Here is a 24,032-nt window from a genome sequence, read left to right as displayed (position 1 = left end):
TGTTCTTTCTGCTGCATCCATGTGTCTCTCTGTGTGGCAGAGTGGTCATTTCAGTGTTCCGTCTCTCATCCCATCCTTGTATGATTGCACTGTATATTGGCCTTAATGTTTTCAATAAAAATTCACTCACAGTTGTATTGTTTGTTACTGGCATTGCTAGCACAGTTTCATTTGTAGAATTGAAACCTGCACAGTGCATATTTTCCTACACATCAGTTCCTTACACTATCTTCTAGCCTGTTGAAGCTTGCCTTCAATATCCCTGCCAGACTGGTACGTGTGTTTGTGCCAGCCTTTCTTTGAGCAGTGACACATGCTCCTTCTCTTCAAACGTCATCACAATATAATGCTCCCACTTTAACTTTCCTCGATATAGTATTTTGAGTTTTCATATTTGTAACACACATGCCTCTATTGGGGCCGATATCTTCATGGGAGATACAACAATGTCTGAGTTTTCCATATACATTTTCCCCCTACTAAATGCAAAATTGGAACAACATGAGTTAATGGACCCAGTAATTTAAGGTCCTGCATGTTATGCCCCATTCTGGGCCCAACACCTCATATGGAGATACCAGGCAGAAATAGCAGAGTTGTGCCTGGTATCTCTTGCAGTTATCAGCTGTTGAGACTGGAATTTGCCCTTTATCGACCTTTCGACTGCATGTGTATCTGGTATATCATCTTTTAGTTTGTCTTTTGCAGCATGCTAGTCTATGTGAGTGGACAGAGGCGTAGGCCTGTTTGACACTGTGAGAACCAGGACCTGTCCTGTGACCTGAAGGGGCACACCAATCATGCCCTCACAGAGACAGTGCACTACTGCCCCTGTGCTGGGGTTTAACACATGAAGCAGATGTGGCAGCATACCATGTTTTGTGAATCTTTAGTGTGACCAGACCTTTTTACCTTTGTCAGTGAGGGTGTGGCCTACAGGCTCACCTTTGTAAAGTTCTGCTGCATGTGCAACTCAGAACTTTGCGCTGGTAGCCTGTGTGTATATTGAGTGTGTGTGCTGATAGAGTGTGCATGGACACAAGTGTGGTAGTAGGACTGGGTGTGTGAAAAGTGTGGTAAGGAGTCTGCCTGGCTCTGTAGGAGAACAGACTGTCCAGAGGGAGAAGCCCAGCTTGCTAATTGTCGAGGGATGCGAGAAAGTGGAACATTATTTGAAGTGGATGGTAGTACTCTTCCAGTAGTAAGGGCACCATTTTTTAATCGATCCAGTTAGGATTTGGTAATTAAAACCTGAGCTCAACCCTCACTAGGTGTAGAACAGAGCAGACAGGCTTTATTTAGGTAAAACAAGCGTAAAGTGTTTATCAGTGCCACAACAGTTAGTAGGTAGAATACACAATACCATAAAAATCTGACTCCAGTTTATAAAAATAGTATGCATTTTAATCTTTAAATAGATTCCAGAACAGAAATATGATTTTTCAAATTGTATATGATTATTGCGCTAAAAAGTGCACAGCACCTACTAGGGGTATCTGGTCATGCAAGAACAAGTGAAAGTGAAAGGTTAAGGCTGACGGTGGTGAAGCTTGGGTCAGATACAGGGATCAAGTTTATCCTTATGGAAAGTTTACCTTCTGACTTAGTCATTTTTCTAGAGAAAATCTTTGTTGATGATGTCGTCAGTGGGTTAGGGTGCCAGCTGGATCTGAAACAGGGCTCATCGTTGTCAGTCAGCTTAGTGCAGGACCTCGGTGGGTGCCTCAGAAGTTTGAGGGCTCTCAGCTTTAACAGCAGGAAGGTTCTGAGCGGGTGAATCAGGAAGTCTGTGCTTGGAATGGTCTTGTCAGCAGTCAGATGCTCCTCGATGTCATCCTTGGTGTAATCCCTCTACGACTTAGAAACATTTGTCTGAAATCAAACTTCTTTCAGCGGAGTCAACCAGCAAGTTAAATCCCACAAGCAATTCAGCATTGGCAGCTACGGCTCAGCAGTGGCTTGGTGGCAGCCTCTGACTCTTTTTGCAAAAAGTATGGAAAAATATTTTAAATGTCTTGTAATCTTGGCGGGAAAAAGAGCACCAGCCAAGGGGCCATGACCCTTTTAACACCACTTAGGGGTTAGTATTCAATCTCCCAGAAGCCATCAACAGGTTCCAGAGCAGATCTAGCTGGAAATGATCAGTAGGGCTCAGCTTCTAGCAGCTTTTGTTTTCCTAAAGCTTAACAGGAAGCTAGCAAACTGGCTCTTGGAGTCCATTCTTCTGTTCTACGTTTAAGTGGCAGCGGGTCCAGATCTTTCTGTTTCTCAGGGTGCAGCCCTCGTTCTGAACTTCAGAAGGGTTCAGTAGGTGCAGTCCTTCTTCTGTCTTCCTCAGGTCCAGTCATGTTCTAAAGAAGGTATCTGGGGTGCCAATGTTATGCCTGCATACATCCTGCACGTGCATATCCACTTGCTGTACTCTCTCCACTTGTTCTTTCTGCTGCACCCTGTGACTCTCTGTGTTACAGCATTGCCAATTTTGTGACTTCATCTCTCATCCCATCCTTGTTTTATTGCACTGTATGTTGGCCTTTATGTTTTCAATAAATATTCACTCACAGTTCCTTTTGTTTGTTACTGGGATTACAATCAGAGTTTCATTTGTGGAGTTGAACCCCGCACAGCGCATATCATCCTACACGTCTAGCCTGTAGAAGTTTCCATTCAGTATCCCTGTGTAGGTAAATTCCCTCTTTCTTGGCATGGTTACCCCCATTTTCTGCCTGTCAGTGTGCTTGACTGTGTCTACTGGGATCCTGCTAATCAGGACCCCAGAAGTTATGCTCTCGCCCTCTAAATTGGTCACCGGATACTGTTAACACAGTATCCCACTCATAATTGGCATACTGGTGCCCCCCTTATAAGTCCCTAGTATATGGTACCTAGGTACCCAGGGCATTGGGGTTCCCTATGGGCTGCAGCATATATTTTGCCACCCATAGGGAGCCCTGGCAAAGGCTTCTGCAGGACTACCATTACAGCCTGCGTGAAAAGGTGCATGCTCCTTTTCACTGCAATTTACACTGCACCAGGTAACTTATAAGTCATCCCTATAGCAGGCCCTCCAGCCCTGAGGGCAGGGTGCAGAGTACCTGTGTGTGAGGGCACCTCTACACTAGCAGAGGTGCCCCCACAACATCCAGGACCATTTTCCCGGACTTTGTGAGTGCGGGGACGCCATTTTACATGTGTACTAGACATAGGTCACTACCTATGTCCAGCTACATAATGGTAACTCCGAACATAGGCATGTTTGGTATCAACAAAGCAAGCATTGGTTGTATGATCTCATGCACTCTGGGGGCTCCTTAGAGGACCCCCAGTACTGCCATTACAGCCTTCTGAGGTTTTCCAGGCAGCCCCAGCTGCTGCCACCTCTCAGACAGGTTTCTGCCCTCCTGTTGCTTGAAAAGCTCAAGCCCAGGAAGGCAGAACAAAGGATTCCCTTTGGGAGAGGGGTGGTGCACCCTCTCCCTTTGGAAATAGGTGTTACAGGCTTGGGAGGGCTAGCCTCCCCAGGCCACTGGAAGTGCTTTGAGAGGGCACATTTGGTGCCCTCCTTGCATAATCCAGTCTATACCTGTTCAGGGACCCCCGGTCCCTGCTCTGGCGCGAAACTGGACAAAGGAAAGGGGGAGTGACCGCTCCCCTGTCCATCACAACCCCAGTGGTGGTGCTCAGAGCTCCTCCAGAGGGTCCCTGGGTTTTGCCATATTGGATTCAAGGTTGGCAGGGAACTCTGGAAGCATCTGAGTGGCCAGTGCCAGCAGGTGATGTCAGAGCCCTCCCCTGATAGGTGCTTACCTGGTTAGCTGATCAATCCCCCTTTCAGGGCTATTTAGGGTCTCTCCTTTGAGTGAATCATCAGATTGCAAGACTCCAGCAGGAATCCTCTGCATCCTCCACTTCCGCTTCTCCATGAAGAAACTGCATTTAGACCCTCCAGGAACTCTACAGACTGCAACAAAGAAGCAAGAACCCTTCTGCAACATTGTATCTCCAGCTCCTGCCAGAAACTGCAACTGTTTCCAAGTTGTGCATCCTCTGAGGACAGCCCGTCTTCAGCCTGCACCAGAAAAGCGAAGGAATCTCCCTTTGGGTGAAGGCATGACTTCCCTGCTTCAGCAGGCACCGACTGCAACGACGACCGGCTGCGTGGATCACTCTCCTGCTGAGCTGCGTGGATACTGCATCATGGGTGGTGGACTGAAGTGGTCCCGACGGTCCGAACGTCCAACTTTCCAACTTTGGTGGAGGTGAGAACAAACCAGACTGCAATCCTCCATCCGGCGTGGGACATCACTTGCACCAAACAGGAACCCGACTTCATCTTCTTGGGTGCAGTAATGACTGTTGGTCTTCAGAGGTGGTTGTTCTTTTGCACCTTCATCCGGGTTAGCAGGGGCTTCTGTTCTCCTTCTTCCACAGGTCCTCAGGTCCAGGAATCCGGTGTCTTACAGTCTCATATGGTTCTTGCATAATCCTTCTTTTCGGTTCTGTGTGTATCCTGGGAAAGTTACTGTGTTTTACTCCTACTTTCCTGGGCACTGGGGTGGGTTCTAGTACTTACCTTCAGGGTTTTCTAGTACTCCCAGCTCCCCTCAACACACTACACTTGCCTAGGTGGGGGACCGACTTTTGCATTCCACTTTCTTAGTATATGGTTTGTATTGTCCCTAGGCCCATTTCGAACTATTGTGATTTTCACTAATTGCACTGTTTTCTTACTGTTTTTATGCTTATTTCTGTATACTAGTGTATATAATTTGTGTATTACTTACCTCCTAAGGGAGTATAGTCTCTATGGTATTTTTGGTATTTGTGTCACCAAAATAAAGTACCTTTACACAGAGTGTTTTCCCTCATGTGTGTGAGTACTGTGTGACTACAGTGGTATTGCAGGAGCTTTGCATGTCTCCTAGATAAGCCTTGGCTGCTCATCCACAGCTACCTCTAGAGAGCCTGGCTTCTGGACACTGACTACACTACACTAATAAGGAATACTTGGACCTGGTATAAGGTGTAAGTACCATAGGTACCCACCATACACCAGGCCAGCCTCCTACACTAATACACTCCATGTTTGAAGATATATAATTATTTCCTTAATGTGCATTCTCATTCTGGGTGATCTCATGTTTGCTATGTCTTTGTTGACAAACCCTAATCTGTAACTTCTCTTTAAAGCTTTTGACTTTTCTAAATCCACATCACATTTATCTGTCAATTCTGCTAACCTTTCTTAAGTCAGTCCTGCTCGCTGTGTGACATCTTTGCACATGAAGCACAATTGATCTTCTGTGTACGTTTCCAATTGAACCATGTCTAGGGTTTCCATAATTAATTATTTTAATTCTAATTTTAATCTGGGCACATTCACTGATCTCTCTCTCTCAGGTTGTGTAAGGAAATGCCTCCTTGGCATGGTTACCCCCTGACGTTTTGCCTTTTGATGATGCTAAGTTAGGATTTGGAAGTGTGCTGGGACCCTGCTAACCAGGCCCCAGCACCAGTGTTCCTTCCCTAAACTGTACCTTTGTCTCCACAAATGGCACAACCCTGGCACTCAGATAAGTCCCTTGTAACTGGTACCCCTGGTACCAAGGGCCCTGATGCCAGGGAAGGTCTCTAAGGGCTGCAGCATGTCTTATGCCACCCTGGGGACCCCTCACTCAGCACATGCACACTGCTTCACAGCTTGTATGTGCTGGTGGGGAGAAAATGACTAAGTCGACATGGCACTCCCCTCAGAGTGCCATGCCAACCTCACACTGCCTGTGGCATAGGTAAGTCACCCCTCAAGCAGGCCTTACAGCCCTAAGTCAGGGTGCGCTATACCACAGGTTAATGCATATGTGCATGAGCACTATGCCCCTACCGTGTCTAAGCAAAACCTTAACATTGTAAGTGCAGGGTAGCCATAAGAGTATATGGTCTGGGAGTTTGTCATACACAAACTCCACAGTTCCATAATGGCTACACTGAAATCTGGGAAGTTTGGTATCAAACTTCTCAGCACAGTAAATGCACACTGATGCCAGTGTGCAATTTATTGTAACATACACCCAGAGGGCATCTTTGAGATGCCCCCTGAATGCCAACTCGACTTCTAGTGTAGGCTGACCAGTCACTGCCAGCCTGCCACAAACCAGACAAGTTGCTGGCCACCTGGGGAGAATGCCTTTGTCATTCTGTGGCCAGGAACAAAGCCTTTACTGGGTGGAGGTGCTTCACACCTCCCCCTGCAGGAACTGTAACACCTGGCGGTGAGCTTCAAAGGCTCACCCCTTTTGTTATAGCACCACAGGGCATCCCAGCTAGTGGAGATGCCCGCCCCTCCGGCCACTGCCCCCACTTTTGGCGGCAAGGCTGGAGGAGATAATGAGGAAAACAAGGAGGAGCCACCCACCAGTCAGGACAGCCCCTAAGGTGTCCTGAGCTGAGGTGACTCCTGCTTTTCTAAATCCTCCATCTTGAGATTGGAGGATTCCCCCAATAGGATTTGGGATGTGCCCCCTCCCCTCAGGGAGGAGGCACAAAGAGGGTGTAGCCACCCTCCAGGACAGTAACCATTGGCTACTGCCCTCCCAGACCTAAACACACCCCTAAATGTAGTATTTAGGGGCACCCCAGAACCTAGGAAACTAGATTCCTGCAACCTGAAGAACCAAGACAGACTGCTGACCTACAAGCCTGCAGAGAAGACGGACAACTGCTTTGGCCCCAGCCCTACCGGCCTGTCTCCAACTTTGAAAACCTGCTCCAATGACGCATCCGACAGGGACCAGCGACCTCTAAAGCCGCAGAGGACTGCCCTGAACTAAAGGACCAAGAAACTCCAGTGAACAGCGGCCCTGTTCAAAACCATCTACTTCTTTAAAACAAAGAAGCAACTTTCCAAGACAGCACGTTTCCTGCCGGAAGCGTGAGACTCTACACTCTGCACCGAATGCCCCCTGGCTCGAGATCCAGAGAACCAACACCACAGGGAGGACTCCCCGGTGACTGCAAGCCTGTGAGTAGCCAGAGACGACCCCCCTGAGCTCCACAGCGACGCCTGCAGAGAGAATCCAGAGGCTCCCCCTGACCACGACTGCCTGTAAGAAGGGACGTGACGACTGGAATCAACACTGCACCCGCAGCCCCCAGGACCTGAAGAAACGAACCTCAGTGCATGAGCGACCCCCAGGCAACCCTCTGCCTAGCCCAGGTGGTAGTTGTCCCGAGAAGCCCCCCTGTGCCTGCCTGCAACGCTAGAGTGAACCCCGGGTCACTCCATTGTTTCCTACCTGAAACCCGACGCCTGCTTTGCACACTGCACTCGGCCGCCCCTGTGCCGCTGAGGGTGTGTTTTGTGTGCCTACTTGTGTCCCCCCCCAGTGCTCTACAAAACCCCCCTGGTCTGCCCCCGAGGACGCGGGTACTTACCTGCTGGCAGACTGGAACCTGAGCACCCCTGTTCCCCATAGGCGCCTTTGTGTTGACTTAGTGCAGCTGACCGGCCCTGAGCTGCTGGTGTGGTAACTTTGGGGTTGCCTTGAACCCCCAACGGTGGGCTGCCTATGCCCCAAACTTGAGACTTGTAAGTGTTTTACTTACCTCCAAAACTAACCTTTACTTACCTCCCCCAGGAACTGTTGATTTTTGCAATGTCCACTTTTAAAATAGCTTATTGCGATTTTTACAAAGACTGTATATGATATTGCTTTTATTCAAAGTTCCTAAAGTATCTAAGTGAAATACCTTGCATTTAAAGTGTTGAATGTAAATCTTGAACCTGTGGTTCTCAAAATAAACTAAGAAAATATATTTTTCAATATAAAAAACACCTGGAGTAAGTCTTTGAGTGTGTGTTCCTCATTTATTGCATGTGTGTGTACAACAAATGCTTAACACTACCCTCTGATAAGCCTACTGCTCGACCACACTACCACAAATAGAGCATTAGTATTATCTAATTTTGTCACTATCTTACCTCTAAGGGTAACCCTTGGACTCTGTGCACACTATTTCTTACTTTGAAATATTATATACAGAGCCAACTTCCTACAGGTGTCTCTTCTGTTTTGCCACTGCCATTTGTCGCACCTGCTGCAGCTTGCGGGCTCAAATTATTTAACCAATCTGTCAACTGTTGTGCTGATAAACCTTGTAAACAAATCTTATTTCTCTGGGGCACATCTACCTGTGCTGTTCCAGAATGTAAGTTTGTGATTTGATCAGGTGTGGGCATGTAAAGAAGTGGGGTTCTCTGTGGAAACCTTGCATCAAGAACTGGTCATGTTTGATTTAACGTCTGCTTAGGATCTGCAATCCATGTAGGAATCAAAGGTTGAATTAAATAAGCTGTCCTCTCTGCAACTGGAATTTCTGAAACAGTCAGGGTATTTTCTGAGTGAACATTGCTTCCAGGATTACCTGAGGCATACAAGGGAACAACTGGACTTATAGTCACAGGAACTGTTAACGCATCGGTTGTGTCTGATTCTGCAGAATTGTCATTCCAGCACTTTGACCTGTCAAAACAGCATTAAAACTTTGTCCTTTTTCTCTATGAACAGCATTTGGAGTTGACTGGAGTGGAACGAACATGGGTATTGACTGGGGATGGGCACAATTTTGAACAGGCTGATTCACATAAGGTGCGGGCAGTGGAGGACTCAAATTGGGACTTGGCATAACCTGGTTCATAACTGGGCTCGGTACTACTTGGTTGGCAAGTGCGCTTAGTTCAGGCTGAACTGTATTCATACTCGGAACGGGGAGATAAACCACAGCCACTTGTGTCACTGAATTTGCAGGCATACATGGAACTCTCTAATTCAGGGTCTGTGCAACTGGAGAAGTTGGCACATTCAGGGCTGTACTTTGTACGGCTTCATTTCTTGGCCCTGTCTCGACTGCATGATAAGGTGGGGGTGATATATCAATAACTGATTTATGAATTTATCCTCTGAATCACTCTTGTATGTAATGGTCTTTTTATTCTCATTTTCTTCTGCCTGCTCTGCCTTCGCTGTCTGTTTCTTTCTTGTCTTAGGTTTAGTACCTGCTTTTTCTTCTTCACCTCAAATAGCTGAAAACATTCTCACTCCATCTAATATATTTTCTCTCCATATTTTCTGCTCTGTGCCCCATCTAGCTTCTGAAAGTGTCTTTATTGCTTTCTGCATTATGTTCTTGTATTTAGTGGATATCTTGTCACGAGCAATCAACTCCCAAACACTAAGCACTTCAGTTTGTGTAGGTCTTGGAGGCGGTTTGTAGGAAGGTACCATCTTTCTTGGCATGTTACCCCCAATTTTACCTGTATGTCAGCATGTTTTTGCCTGTCTCACTGGGATCCTGCTGATCAGGACCCCAGTGCTCGTAGTTTATGGCCTAATGTGTGTGTCTGTATAGTGCTTAACTGTGTCACTGAGGCTCTGCTAATCAGAACCTCAGTGCTCATGCTCTCTCTGCTTTTAAATTTGTCACTATAGGCTAGTGACTTCATTTACGAATTCCAATTGGCACACTGGACCCCCCCTTATAAGTCCCTAATATATGGTACCTAGGTACCCAGGGCATTGGGGATCCAGGAGATCCTTATGGGCTGCAGCATTTCTTTTGCCAACCATAAGGAGCTCAGACAACCCTTTCACAGGCCTGTAAAGTTACTAAGTGTGAGGGCACCCTTGAACTAGCAAAGGTGCCCCCACTTTGTTCATGGCCAATTCCCCGGACATCGTGAGTGTGTGTACACCATTACACGTGTGCACTACATATAGGTCAATACATATATGTAGCTTCACAATGGTAGCTCCGAATATGGCAATGTAGGGTGTCTAAGATCATGGAATTGTCCCCCCATTCCAAATCTGGTATTGGGGGGCCAATTCCATGCATCCTGGGGGCTCCACCATGGACCCCCAGTACTGCCAAACCAGCTCTCTGAGGCTTGCACTGCAGCTACAGCTGCTGCCACCTCACAGAGAGGGTTCTGCCCTCCTGGGGTCTGAGCAGCTCAGTCCCAGGAAGGCAGAACAAAGCATTTCCTCTGAGATCAGGGTGTTACACCCTCTCCCTTTGGAAATAGGTGTTACAGGCTGGGGAGGGGTAGCCTCCACCAGCCTCTGGAAATGCTTTGAAGGGCACAGATGGTGCCCTCCTTACATAAGCCAGTCCGCACCGGTTCAGGGACCCCCAGTCCCTGCTCTGGCAATAAACTGGACAAAGGAAAGGGGAGTGCCCACTCCCCTGTCCATCACCACCCCAAGGGTGGTGCCCAGAGCTCCTCCAGTGTGTCCCAAACTTCAGCCATCTTGCTTTGCAAGGTGTAAGGGCACTCTGGAGGCCTCTGAGTGGCCAGTGGCAGCAGGTGATGTCAGAGACCCCTCCTGATAGGTTCTTACCTAATAAGGTAGCCAATCCCCCTCTCAGGGCTATTTAGGGTCGCTCCTGTGGGCTCTCTTCAGATTCTATTTTCAAGTTTCCAGCAGGAATCCTCTGCAACGACGACTTCATACTTTGACCTCGGATCAATCGCAGCCTGCTCCAGGAACCGCTGTAACAGCAACAAAGTATCCACAAGGGATACATTTCTTCTGCAACTTCAGCTCCAGCCAGCAACTGCAACAGTTTCCACGGTGTGCACACTCTGAGGACTCCCTGTCTTCATCCTGCACCAGAAGGACCGAAGAAATCTCCCATGGGGTGACGGAGTCACTCCCCTGCTTACGCAGGAACCTGCTAAAGTCGACGACCAGTTCTTTTGGACTCCTCTCCTAGCGACGAGCATACTCCTTGGAACAGAAGGTGGACCCCATCGACACCAACTGTCCTGAGGTCCTGCTGTCCCATTTTGGCGGAGGTAAGACCTTGCCTTCCCCGAGAGCGACAGTACCCCTGTGCACCCACCGCGTCTTCTTCACCTCCTGAGGCCTCTGTGCACCCATTGCAAAATTCCTTACTGCACACCCTGGCACAGGTCCCCAGCACTCCATCCTGCGACGCTGAACTCGCTGAGTTGTTCTCCGGCGGCGTGGGACCTTCCTGTGTAGTGCTGCACCAACCGTGATTTGCACCTCCTTTGTTCCTGTGTCCTGGGACTTCCATGGGTGCTGCCTGACATCCTGAAGGGCTCTCTATAGTGCTGAGAGCCCCCTCTTCCCCTGGGTCCAGCCAGTGCCACTTTGACACAAACCGCAAATTTGCCAGAACCAAGGCTTGTTCGAGGCTTCCAACACGAAATCACGTCTGCATCTATCTTCACGTCGTGGGACATCCATTGCATCATGCAGGAACACGCTGGCATCTTCCTAGGGTGCATTTCTGCAGTTTTTGTCCAACCAGGGACTCTTCTTTTGCACCCTCTTCTAGGTTGGCACCGGCTCCTGTCCTTCCTGGAACTTCTTTCGACTTCTGGACTTGGTCCCCTTCTTTTGCAGGTCTTCAGGTCCAGGAATCCACTGTTTGTTGTTTGTAGACTTGGTTGGTTCTTACAATAATTCCAATCATGAGGTGTAGTGTGTCCTAAGGAAACTTGCAGTACTTTATTCCTGCTTTTCTGGGCTCTGGGGTGGGGTAATTTACTTACCTTTACTGTATTCTTACTCTCCCAACGATTCTCTACACACTACACATGTCTAGGGGGGAATTCGTGATTCGCATTCCACTTTCTTAGTATATGGTTTGTGTTGCCCCTAGACCTATTTTCTCCTATTGCATTCTATAGCATTTTTCTATTGTTTGCACTATTGTATGACTAATTACTTACCTTATTTTGGTGTCTAGTGTATATATTGTGTGTAATACTTACCTCCAGAAGGAGTATTGCCTCTAAGATATTTTTGGCCTTGTGTCACCCAAATAAATACCTTTATTTTTGGTAACACTGAGTATTGTCTTTACTTGAGTGTAAGTACTGTGTGACTATAAGTGGTACTGCAGGAGCTTTGCATGTCTCCTAGTTTAGCCTAAGCTGCTCTGCTATAGCTACCTCTATCAGCCTAAGCTGCTAGAACACTACTACATTCACTAATAAGGGATAACTGGACCTGGTATAAGGTGTAGGTACCTAGGGTACCGACTACAAACCAGGACAGCCTCCTACACGGTTTCATTTCGCATTTTATTCACCTCAAGATATCTAGAATTCTCAAATTAGTTTTGTACTGGGGAAAGTCTAATGTACCTTCTTTCTCTGTAATTTTGCACCAATGATCTAACCAAATGCAATACTGACATCTACATCTGCTCTTAGCGCACTCTTTAGTGCTTTTAAAAATTAACTTTTTACTCAATTTCAAATTAAATTCACAATTTATGATCGAATCAGGAAGTAATTTCAATCCCAAAATTATTTGTGCTCACGGTCCTCAACCAATAGCAACACTGTACTATCCACCAATAACAGCGCGGCTTCACACTATCCAACCTATACCAGCACAACACACAATGACGTCACACTCACTTCACTCAGCAGCTGCAGTTACTTCGCAATGGCCTCTCACACAATCACTCACATACTTTAAATGCAAATTATTGCGAGCAAAAACAAAAAACCTGTCTGCACACTACAGGTAGGGCTCAAACGCTTTGAAAACTGTACAAGCTACATTTCTGACTGTGGCTTTTGCAGGTATACAATGAGTGACCAGCAGTTCCCACCCTGATTGATAAGGATCCTCCAAGTGCACTGAAGATTCACCTAATACCAACCAACAACTCACACACACTCAAGGAAAAACTACTGGCACTGTCAATGGCGCCTTATGACACATACCTCACTGCAGACAATAAAGTGTCTGCTACACTTGTGCTTTGTCTCAGGATCTTAGGCCACAACGGTCCCGCCAACAGCAACAACAACAGCAGACAATTTCTGAGGCAAAAGCGCTACAATCACTTTGAGGACGACGACTACGCAAAACACTACACTGCAATCTTTAAGCAAAAACCATTGCAAGTGCAAAACCCTGTTTATACTCACACAAACCTGTCACTTGTAGCCACAATGTTGGAACGTCATCCATCTCTGGAACGGACCATGGGACAAAATGTGGGAGGGGCAATTTGTTAATTGGGCAATGACAAGTGGACTCCCTAACACTATTCAAAAATATGGTTCCCCCTCTTTTGGGAAGCAACCGTCACTCTGTTACCAGAACTGTGTGCGTGTTTTTCATCCTTCGCAGGAATCAAACACGTCACCAAGGTCGACTAACCTTTTGCCCCAGAAAGAAGTGTGGTCAACCATACACAATTTACATGAGCACCACAAACAATTCAGAAACCATGACCAATGTGGCCACGGAAGGAAAACTCCAATCAGGAATGAAGTTCAAAGCTTTATTTTAGAACCACAAAGTTAGTATCATGAAGACAGTGCATAAAACCAAATTGTAAAGATATATGATCACCATAGGTTGCCCAAAGCAGCAAAATAAATTTGATCGCATTACCATTAACACTATTAGGCATTCAAGAAGAATCATACATGTCATTATTGAAATTATTCAAGATACAGAAACTTATCTTAGGTCAGATTTTATCAACATTTATCAAGTTCAATTAAGCAGAGTGTGCATATTTAGTCTGGGCACAGGTTGTCCCTACAGCTAATCAAATTAGGGAATGCATGTGTGGGAGAGGGCAAACACATGCGGACAAAATGCAAAAGAAGACAAAAATAATTTAGAAAAATATAACTTGGGTTACAGAACGCTACCTAGAAAAATAAAAAGAATAAGTGTCAGCCTCATAGATTCTATGCTAGAAAAAGGGGAACGTCAAGGGGCAATGGCGTTCAACTGAGAGGGGTAATACCTCTCCAAGGGAACAGCATTCAAGGGTTCTTCATCAGCGGATCATCAGAATCAGTAGCAAAGTTGTCATCAAGAAAATGCAGGATCAAAAAAGAGTATAGCACAACTGCTGCAACCACCTAACAATTCCAGGTTCAACATTATTATCAATCACACAAATTGATTTGATTTGCCGTTTTGGTGACACTACATCACACAAAAGAGGATTTGTCCAATCACAGCCATTAGGTGATTGCAAAGTTGCAACAGTTTGACATATTCTCATGAGTGTCATGGAAAACGTCCTCCTCCGTGCGACTCCATGAAGGATTGCAACGATGTTAAATTCATAGGCTAGGATGTTCCTCCATCAAGGATGCTATGCTGAAAATCCTTATGAATTGAACAAAGAACCTACTGCTACTTGCAAAGTTTCTCCTGAGAACAGATCCTAGAGAAAAAGTTCACGCTAGAAGAAAAAAATGATTGCAATATCTTTTACATGGCTGCAAATAGTCCTGCAGGCCTTGTTAAGTTAACATAAGAAATTCAAATGCATTACAGTTTATTCATTGAAATTTAATAAAACATGAGAAATATAAACTTATAAGCTTTTCAAGGTTAATAATTGATTTATAAAGCAATTTGCTTTAAACATAAACATTTGTTAATACAGTTCTGTAAATATGACAGAGAATTGCATTTTTTCTGTTTGACTCTTTAAACTAATAATTCACACATTAAGGGCCTCATTTTGACTTCGGCAGATGGAAAAGTCCGTCCGCCAAAGTCCCCTGGTCAGGTCAACGCCAGTGTGGTGACCTGATCGCGGCCCTTATTACGAGTTGGCCAACAGCCCACAGCATTGACGCTGGCTCTTAAGTGAGCTGGGGGCAATGCTGTGGTGTGTCGGGTGCACCAGCACCCGTTGTGCTTTTCACTGTCTGCAGAGCAGACATGGGTGCCCCTGCTCTGCCCATGCCAAGTGTATGGGCTGTGCAGGGGCCCCCATGGGGCCACCGGCACCCTGTCTCCGCCAGCATTTGCATGGCAGTGCAACCGCCATGCAAAAGCTGGTGGAGAGGGGACTCCTAATCCCCAGAGCAGTGCAGCATGCAGCGCTGCCCTGACGAATCAAGACTGCCGGCACCACCAGCCCCTCCTGTGGAGGGAAACTGGTGGTGCCAACAGTCCAACCGTGGCCCTTTCACCACAGTCATAATATGGTGGTCTGACCTCTGTCAATGCAGTGGGACCACCGCTTTGGCGGCGGTCAGACTGCCATCGTCGCCCTGGCTGTCAGAAGAATGCCAGGGTCGTAATGATCCCCTAAATGTTTATCAAACACATTTGTTTCAATAAATGTGATTAATCTTGTCTATTTTGTGCTCAAATCTTTAAACTAATAATTCACACATTAAATGTTTAATAAACAGATTTGTTTCAATACATGTAATTATTCTGAAGTTTAAGTTATACTTTAACACTATTTTTAGTTAACAAGGTAATCAATAAGGTAGACACAATTGTGGCCACCACAAAATGAAAAGCTTAGCACATTTTATGTGCTTTTCACTGCAGCTTTCTATGTTAGGATGTTAACATGAGGCAAAAATTGTCTCTTTCCGCTTACGTCTGAGTCACTAAAAACATTACTAAAATGTGCTCACCAATAAGGGTATTAGTTAAATGTTTGGGTACCATTAGTACCACTATTAGCGTTTTCTGGTACAAAATGATTTTGAACAATTTATGTCCTCGTGATGTTGTAGTAAAAAGAGAGAAGACTCCACATTGACAGCTGTCTTTCCAAACTAAATTCAAGTGAAGGTAAGAGATATGTGGTTAAAACTTTACAGTAGCTTTAGTTTATTTGTACATCTGCTTAGCTGTCAGAAAACAAGTTGTAAAAAAAAACTTGCTTTGTTTCAGATAGTCCTTCCTTTAATGTATTTTACATTAAGTATCTCGTACCAAGGGCTGCTGTAATGTGATTGTTTTGTTGACATAGCTTAATGGGGCCTTGTGTTGTGCTCCTAAATGTTTATTTTATGAGCGGAGTTCACTGTAGACTTTGATTCCAAAATTGCATTGTCATTTTCAAAATGAGGGAAACGGTAAAACGAAACTTTGCTTAGGTGGCTGGCATATGCATTGTGGTGTGCAGCAGTACTGCTTACCTGGAATATAGAGGAAGAGAGTTGAAAGAGGTTCTGCACCTAATGTTACTAAAGCACATAATGTCACTAAAATCGCAATGATATAAAATGGAATGTTTTAGTAATTTATTCCAGGGTCCTAGGATGCAGATGTGAAAGACGACTACAACTTCCATGACACATTAGGTTGTTAAACTAAACCCCATTGCTGTGTCACTGTTTATCATTTTCTAATTGTGAACATCTAATTGTAATTTGCTACCTTTCTATGGTTTGCCTCCTCAGCTTCTGCAGTCTCATCCTGCTCATCTTCCAGCTGCGAACATGGCTTTTGTCCATATCGCCAATGTGCATGTAACGCTGGATATACAGGATCAAATTGTGATCAAGGTAAGGAAGAAAACGTTGTTTAAAGACCATGAATGGCTACGTGTAATGAATGCATTGTAGGTTATCAGTATTCCAGCCTTCATCACAGTATTTGTTGAGCAGCATCCATTAAACCTATACCTAGATTAAAATACAACACATCTTAAAATATAAAATACCACATTAAAAATATTATATGTTTAATTCCAGTGTCTTTGTAGAGAGCGCTTGGTACTAACTCACTGTGGATCTGCAAATGTGACCCCCTGTCCAGGGTAGAATGCAGCCCAACACTACTTATCCTTTCAATTTTACCTTGTAGTGTTATCAATAAAGATTGTGCCAATATATACTATATGATCAACTAATCTAAACACCATTTATAGAAATAATACAGAGAGAACCATTTCATCCTGTATTGTGGGATTTCGCCATTTGAACTGAAATTATAATGTGTCACCATTTGCACTGAAATTATAACGTGTCACGTTTTCTATTGAAAAAGCATACAGGGCCTGATTACGAGTTGTGTGGTTAATTCCGATCCGTGTTTAAACCTCTGTTTACGCACAGGTTGGAATTATGAGTTGTTAGGTATATAATGCTTCTGATAATTATCAAATAGTTTAAATAGCTCATCCTTTGTTAAATTTCGGTAGATAAAACCTGCCGAAATATAACAGGGGAAAACCATACAGTATTTACTGTATCATGCAGATTTTTGTGTGTTAAACGCAGAAATCCACGTTATTCCCCAACAGCTTGTAATAGGTGGTGTTTATTGCACTGGATAAATAACATTCCCCATGGTATCATAAATATCATCTATACATATAATCAGGGCCATAGGGGGTTATTTAGAGTTTGGTGGTTGCGAGATACTCCCAAAAATAGGTGGATGTCTCCAGCTATCTATGCACTATAAATAGGTAAGATGGACATCCGTCTGTTTTTTGGAGAATGTCCAGCACCCAGCCAACCCCCCAGTTCTTACAAATTATCACTGAATCTTTGGAGCCTGCAGTGCTGGCCTACAGATTTCTAGCCTATCCCTCCTCTGAACTCAGTAGTCAAAGATTTAGGCTTCTGGTGTGATAATAGGTTGACTATGGACTTCTAAGTTTGTTAATTTAACAAAGAGGCCACTGTTTGCTTTGGCTTTCTACGATGTTTAAGGAATAACCCCTGGCTACTTCGAGGTGCTCCGCAGAGAACCAGAGCTCAAGCTTTGTTATTTTCCCGCATTAATTAAATTATGGAATGAATAAAAGCACATCTGGTGCTTCTTATAGCTTATCAGTGAGACATAGCTTTGTCCAGACACAAGGAAACACCCAGTATAAGTCAAAGCAATACACTTTTAGGTTTAGAGTGCTAACTAAATTAATCACAAAAGGTGATAGGGAACTCTGGGTAGTTCCCAGGTTTAACGTGGAGAGCAGTTACGTTATATGGAAAACTCTACCACATCACCAACATTTGAAAACTGTTCACCTCAAATATCTGCTTTTCTAGCATAGTTTTTAAGCATAGGATTAGCATAGTTCAATGCATGCCAAGCTAGAAAAGTGACAAAATCCTTTGCCATTTTCGCAGCAAACTCTTTAAGGATAGGATTAGTTAGTGTCATCCACGCAGAGCTAAAAAATGACGAGTGTATCTGAACCTCGCTCCATCACAGTCGGCCTTAAATCTGGGCTCTGCCCAGGTCTCACTCTACCAGATACCTGTGATTGGAACATTTTGCCACTATTTTTTACTTGACATTTTAAAAATTCATAACTTCATTACTACTGATTGGAAATTTGTTGTTTTGGTGTCATATTTATTACATTTTACTTTATTGTTCTAAATTGGTGTGGTATTTTTCTTGTGCTGTGTTTTCACTTTATTACAGTTTGAATGCTGCATAAATACTTTACACATTGCCTCTAAATTAAGCCTGTCTGCTTTTGTTCCAATCTACCAGAGGGTTAAGCACAGGTTCATTTAGTGGCTTTTCCGGTTCACCCTGACAAGGATTCTGGCTGTTGCTCTAAAAGGGCCCCCTCAACCAATAACTCACTTTCTCTCAACCACTAGTTTCAATAGCTATTAAAAATCTAGTTACATTTTGAAGTCCAATTTTTTAATAATATTAAGGAAAAACAACTTTTAGAAACTTACTCCCTATCTTATGAACTGTTAGAAGGCTAAATAGCATAATCCTACGCCAGCTTTCACTCTGTGCTCAACCTTGAATAGGTGTGAAAAAGGTTTGAAATACCTCCTTAGGGCAAACAATAGGCTGAATTTAGTGGGCATCCGGTTTTGCACTACAGTGTGAAAACCTGTTTGGCAGGCCTCTTGACCCAATGTAACACTTTTGACACACAGTCAGAAGGCAAAATCTTTGACGAGTATGAACCAGGTTGGTGTATCGGATTGGTGCTCAAATGCGGTCAGCCTCAAATCGCACCTATGTCTGTTGCTGAACTTTACACTTTTTGGAGCACATTTTTACTTAAAAACACTTTAAGAATCATATCTTCTGGTTCTCTATTTGCATTTTGACAATTTGGTGTAATTTCATTAATTACATTTTACTCTATATTTCTAATTCGGTTATGTGTTGTTATAGGGAGACTAGAATAATTTATTCCAGGAGATATGTTGGGTCTTGACCACAAGTGTAGAGGAATTAGGGGCCACTAACTGGGAAGGGTAACCTGTGGTTATGGATTGGAGTAGGCCTACAAATGTCTAGAGGCCTGCATGGTTAGTGGGAAAATGGGTTAAATAAGAATGGGTGTTGAACATTCTCTTATCTGGCAGAGATGACATAATCAGAACATAATAATACACAGCAAGGAGAGAGGTTTGCAAACAGGCAGTTTTAGTCTTCTTAGCAATGTGTTCTTTGAGTCAGGCCCAGAGCCGGAAGAATATTTTTAGGGGGGCATTGTCCTCAGCTATGACCAAACATTAAAGCTGCACTCTGTAGATGTATTTCTTTCCTAAATACTGGTTAAACTACTAATATCAACCCCTCTCCACTCAGAATATTGTGGTACAAGAATATTGAGGACAGAATATAGAAAGGTAAATGCATACATGGAAGTATAGGTTTACTATTCCTAACTTCACATCTTTTTACCTTGAAGATATATATCACGTAGGTACATATATGTGGAGTAATGTATAGAAAATGTATACTTACTTACCTGTTTTGATATTTAGGATGCACACCGCATGTTTTGATGTGAAGGAATATGTGGATTTTTTAAGGGACATATTAAAGCACATTCAATAAACTTTGCACAACCCAACTTTAAATCCTATCAAATAGATGGGATTCAAAAAAGAGTCCTACATTTGTAAAGCAGGCTGACTAACAACTTTGTGTATTTTCTAACCTGTTCAAACTTTGTGAAATGCAAAGCTTATGAAGTTTATTATTTTTTAAATAAGCTGGCATTAAGTGAGAGCCTTCCCTCCCACAGTCCTTCCCTAAGGTGGTGAATGTTCAATATCCACACACATTTGTTTTGGAGGTTGTCCTAACTTGGACATTCTGCCTTAGGAAGTCATCACACCTGGAAAGCCCGAAAGGATAAACCTTTGAATTTCACTCAACTTTGTAAGTGAGATTTTAATTTAACTTGCCGTTAAATTACAATTGTGTTACAGAGATTAGGGGACATAGCTACCAATAACATTTTGGGAAATTAGTGGTGTGCAGTGTATTTTAGGACTGCCGTAATGGTAAAAACTAAATACAAATGAGATGTAATTTTAGAAGTGATGTTGGGAATGTACTACAATTCATTTCACTAAATACTGGTTAAACTACTAATATCAACCCCTCTCCACTCAGAATATTGTGGTACAAGAATATTGAGGACAGAATATAGAAAGGTAAATGCATACATGGAAGTATAGGTTTACTATTCCTAACTTCACATCTTTTTACCTTGAAGATATATATCACGTAGGTACATATATGTGGAGTAATGTATAGAAAATGTATACTTACTTACCTGTTTTGATATTTAGGATGCACACCGCATGTTTTGATGTGAAGGAATATGTGGATTTTTTAAGGGACATATTAAAGCACATTCAATAAACTTTGCACAACCCAACTTTAAATCCTATCAAATAGATGGGATTCAAAAAAGAGTCCTACATTTGTAAAGCAGGCTGACTAACAACTTTGTGTATTTTCTAACCTGTTCAAACTTTGTGAAATGCAAAGCTTATGAAGTTTATTATTTTTTAAATAAGCTGGCATTAAGTGAGAGCCTTCCCTCCCACAGTCCTTCCCTAAGGTGGTGAATGTTCAATATCCACACACATTTGTTTTGGAGGTTGTCCTAACTTGGACATTCTGCCTTAGGAAGTCATCACACCTGGAAAGCCCGAAAGGATAAACCTTTGAATTTCACTCAACTTTGTAAGTGAGATTTTAATTTAACTTGCCGTTAAATTACAATTGTGTTACAGAGATTAGGGGACATAGCTACCAATAACATTTTGGGAAATTAGTGGTGTGCAGTGTATTTTAGGACTGCAGTAATGGTAAAAACTAAATACAAATGAGATGTAATTTTAGAAGTGATGTTGGGAATGTACTACAATTAATTTCACTATAGGGTTGTGACAAAAGAGGAGTCGTTTAATTACATTCAATCAAAAGCACCAATCAAACCTGCATGGACTTGAATTAGGCTCCCACAATGAAATATACCCCTCATTGTTACAGACACGTTGTGCAAAATGTGTTGTATAAAAGAAGACATTAATTAGACATTGACCAGCAGGACAGGTAGGTGTGCTACAGTATAGGTAATTTTGCGAGCTCAGAATGGGTCCATTTGAGGCGTGTGACCTGGCTGAGGACACTAGGTCCATTTCCAGGCAGGGGAGCTGAAGATGGGCAGGCAGCAGCTCTGCCTCTAAGGGTCTGAGTGGTGGTTTTATGGTTTTCATCTAGAATCCTGCTCATGTGGTAACACATCTCTCTTTGATGCTGCTTGCATGGTAGTTCCCATTTGAATGCTACAGAGTCCTCGACTTTGGAATTACGGATATTCTCCACTCTTTCACATGTAGTGGACTCCTTGCATAGAATCCTCAAGATGGCACCCGCTGTGTGGCTAACATTGCTTGGATGAGCATGCATGTTTCTGCACAGAGAATGTAGGCATCATGGAAGCCTACCATGTGTACTAGAAATGGAAAATATTTAATTGCAAAGGGGTTGTTTGGCATTACCACAGGTGTGAGTAAAAGTCAAGGTACATGTTAAGAAACAGTTAAGAGACTGCCATACTTATGCGTACACTAGAAAGCCAAATCAACTCGTTAATTGAACATGGACTTCTCAGCAAGTATGTTGTACTTGCCAGATACTATACTAGCAAATGTAGACATTAAAAGATAAAGTGTCAGCACTTCTCCCCAAGAGCATAGAGTAACAAATAACAAGGGGGTGCCATTGTTAGTTTGTAAAACATAATATAGATAAAAAAACAACAGCTAGAGCTTTTTAGGACTTTATAGACTACTATATAAGGTGATTTTTGGATCCTACACTAAGTTCCCTTGTAAATCATAAAGTGTAAAATTGTGCATTGAAATCACAGTGGGCCAAGTGTGTTGCCAAAACATGATAAGCTATAAATTTGCTTAAAATCTCCAATCACCTTTTCTACACATATATCTAGCTCTCATTTTTCTCCTTTAGTCTCTCTCTTACTTTCTCTTTTCTCTCTCCATCTCCTTATCTCTGTCCCCACTGCCTCTCAAACTTTGTCCCACTATCTCTTTCATGTTGCTGCTCCATCTATCTTCTCATTCTTGTCTCTACTGCTCTCTCTCTTGCTTTTCCTACTGTCTTCTTTCTTTCTCTCAATCTTCTCTCCTTTTCTAGAACCCGTTCTCTCTATTTTCTTGTCTATCTTCTCTGTACTGCTCAATATTTCTTATTCTCTATCTAGCCCTCTTCTCCATAGACCATGTATGGCAACTTAAACTTTATCTTCGCTGTGAATGACTAACAGCACCTGCCACTTCTCTGTGACCACAGTGCTTTTCAATGTTCACTAATCCCAGACGCCTACCATCCTGTGGGCCTCCTGGAACTGGAGAAGTCCCCTATGATCATGGAACAAAGAAGTTAGTACAGTGTCTTTGCAGCTTGTTGTCAATTCTTGTTTGACTGGTGTAGGAGGCTGGCCTGGCTTGTAGTGGGTACCAGAGGTACTTACACCTTGTGCCAGGTCCAGTTATCCCTTATTAGTGTAGAAGAGGTGTTTCCAGCAGCTAAGGCTGATAGAAGTTAGCTATGGCAAAGCAGCTTAAGCTGAACTCGGAGACATGTAAAGCTCCTACTATACCACTGGTGTCATATGCACAATATCATAAGAACACACAATACACAGATATACTAAAAATAAAGGTACTTTATTTTTATGACAATATGCCAAAAGTATCTCAGTGACTACCCTCAGTATGAGGATGAGAAATATAGACAAGATATATGTACACAATACCAGAATTATGCAGTAATAGCAAAAGGAAGTAATGCAAGCAGTGTAAAGTTATAATAGATTGCAATAGGAGCACATAGGTATAGGGGCAACACAAACCATATACTCCAAAAGTGGAATGCGAACCACGAATGGACCCCAAACCTATGTGAGCTTGTAGAGGGTCGCTGGGACTGTAAGAAAACAGTGAGGGTTAGAAAAATAGCCCACCCCAAGACCCTGTAAGGTAGGTGTAAAGTGCACCTACAACCCCCAGAGAGCACAGAAGTCGTGATAGGGGGATTCTGCAAGGAAAACCAACACCAGCAATGCAACAACAGTGGATTTCCGGACCTGAGTACCTGTAAGACAAGGGGACCAAGTCCAAGAGTCGTGACAGTGTCGAGAGTGGGCAGGAGCCCAGGAAATGCCAGCTGAGGGTGCAAGGAAGCTGCCACCGGATGGAAGAAACTTGGTGTTTTGCAAGAACGAAAAGGACTAGGAACTTCCCCTTCAGAGGATGGATGTCCCACGTCGTGAAGAAGCTTGCAGAGGTGTTCCCATGCAGAAATACCGCAAACAAGCCTTGCTAGCTGCAAGGGTCGCGGTTAGTGTTTTTGGATGCTGCTGTGGCCCAGAAGGGACCAGGATGTCGCACTTGGATGAGGAGACAGGGGGGGTGCCCAGCAAGTCACGGAGCCCTCACAGAAGCATGCAGCAACTGCAGAAGTACCGGAACAGGCACTTAGAAGAGGAGTGAATCGGAGTCCACGCGAAGTAACAAAAGGGAGTCCCACGACGCCGAAGGACAACTCAGAAGGTTGTGCACTGCAGGTTAGAGTGTCGGGGACCCAGGCTTGGCTGTGCACAAAGGAAATCCTGGAAGAGTGCACAGGAGCCAGAGCAGCTGCAAATCACAGGTACCCAGCAATGCAGTCTAGCGTGAGGAGGCAAGGACTTACCTCCACCAAACTTGGACTGAAGAGTCACTGGACTGTGAGAGTCACTTGGACAGAGTTGCTGAGTTCCAGGGACCACGCTCGTCGTGCTGAGAGGGGACCCAGAGGACCGGTGAAGCAGTCTTTTGTTGCCTGCGGTTGCATGGGAAGATTCCGTCGACCCACAGGAGATTTCTTCAGAGCTCCTGGTGCAGAAAGGAGGCAGACTACCCCCAGAGCATGCACCACCTGGAAACAGTCGGG

General features: G+C 44.0%; 1 protein-coding gene across 5 annotated transcripts in view; it reads left to right on the top strand.

Moving 5' to 3' along the window:
* Positions 1–24,032, top strand: part of LOC138293607 (tenascin-like) — a 581,232-nt gene that overhangs the window by 82,295 nt on the left and 474,905 nt on the right. For all 5 annotated transcript variants that reach the window (XM_069232880.1, XM_069232877.1, XM_069232879.1 and 2 more), the window contains one exon: positions 16,235–16,339. In XM_069232880.1, coding sequence (XP_069088981.1) covers positions 16,235–16,339 — 105 coding nt within the window. The remainder of the gene's footprint in view (positions 1–16,234; positions 16,340–24,032) is intronic.

The sequence above is a fragment of the Pleurodeles waltl genome, chromosome 4_2 (assembly GCF_031143425.1).
Source record: "Pleurodeles waltl isolate 20211129_DDA chromosome 4_2, aPleWal1.hap1.20221129, whole genome shotgun sequence".
NCBI classification, from domain to species: domain Eukaryota; kingdom Metazoa; phylum Chordata; class Amphibia; order Caudata; family Salamandridae; genus Pleurodeles; species Pleurodeles waltl.
Note: the sequence above shows the minus strand (reverse complement) of the source record. Positions and strands in the feature narration are given on the sequence as shown.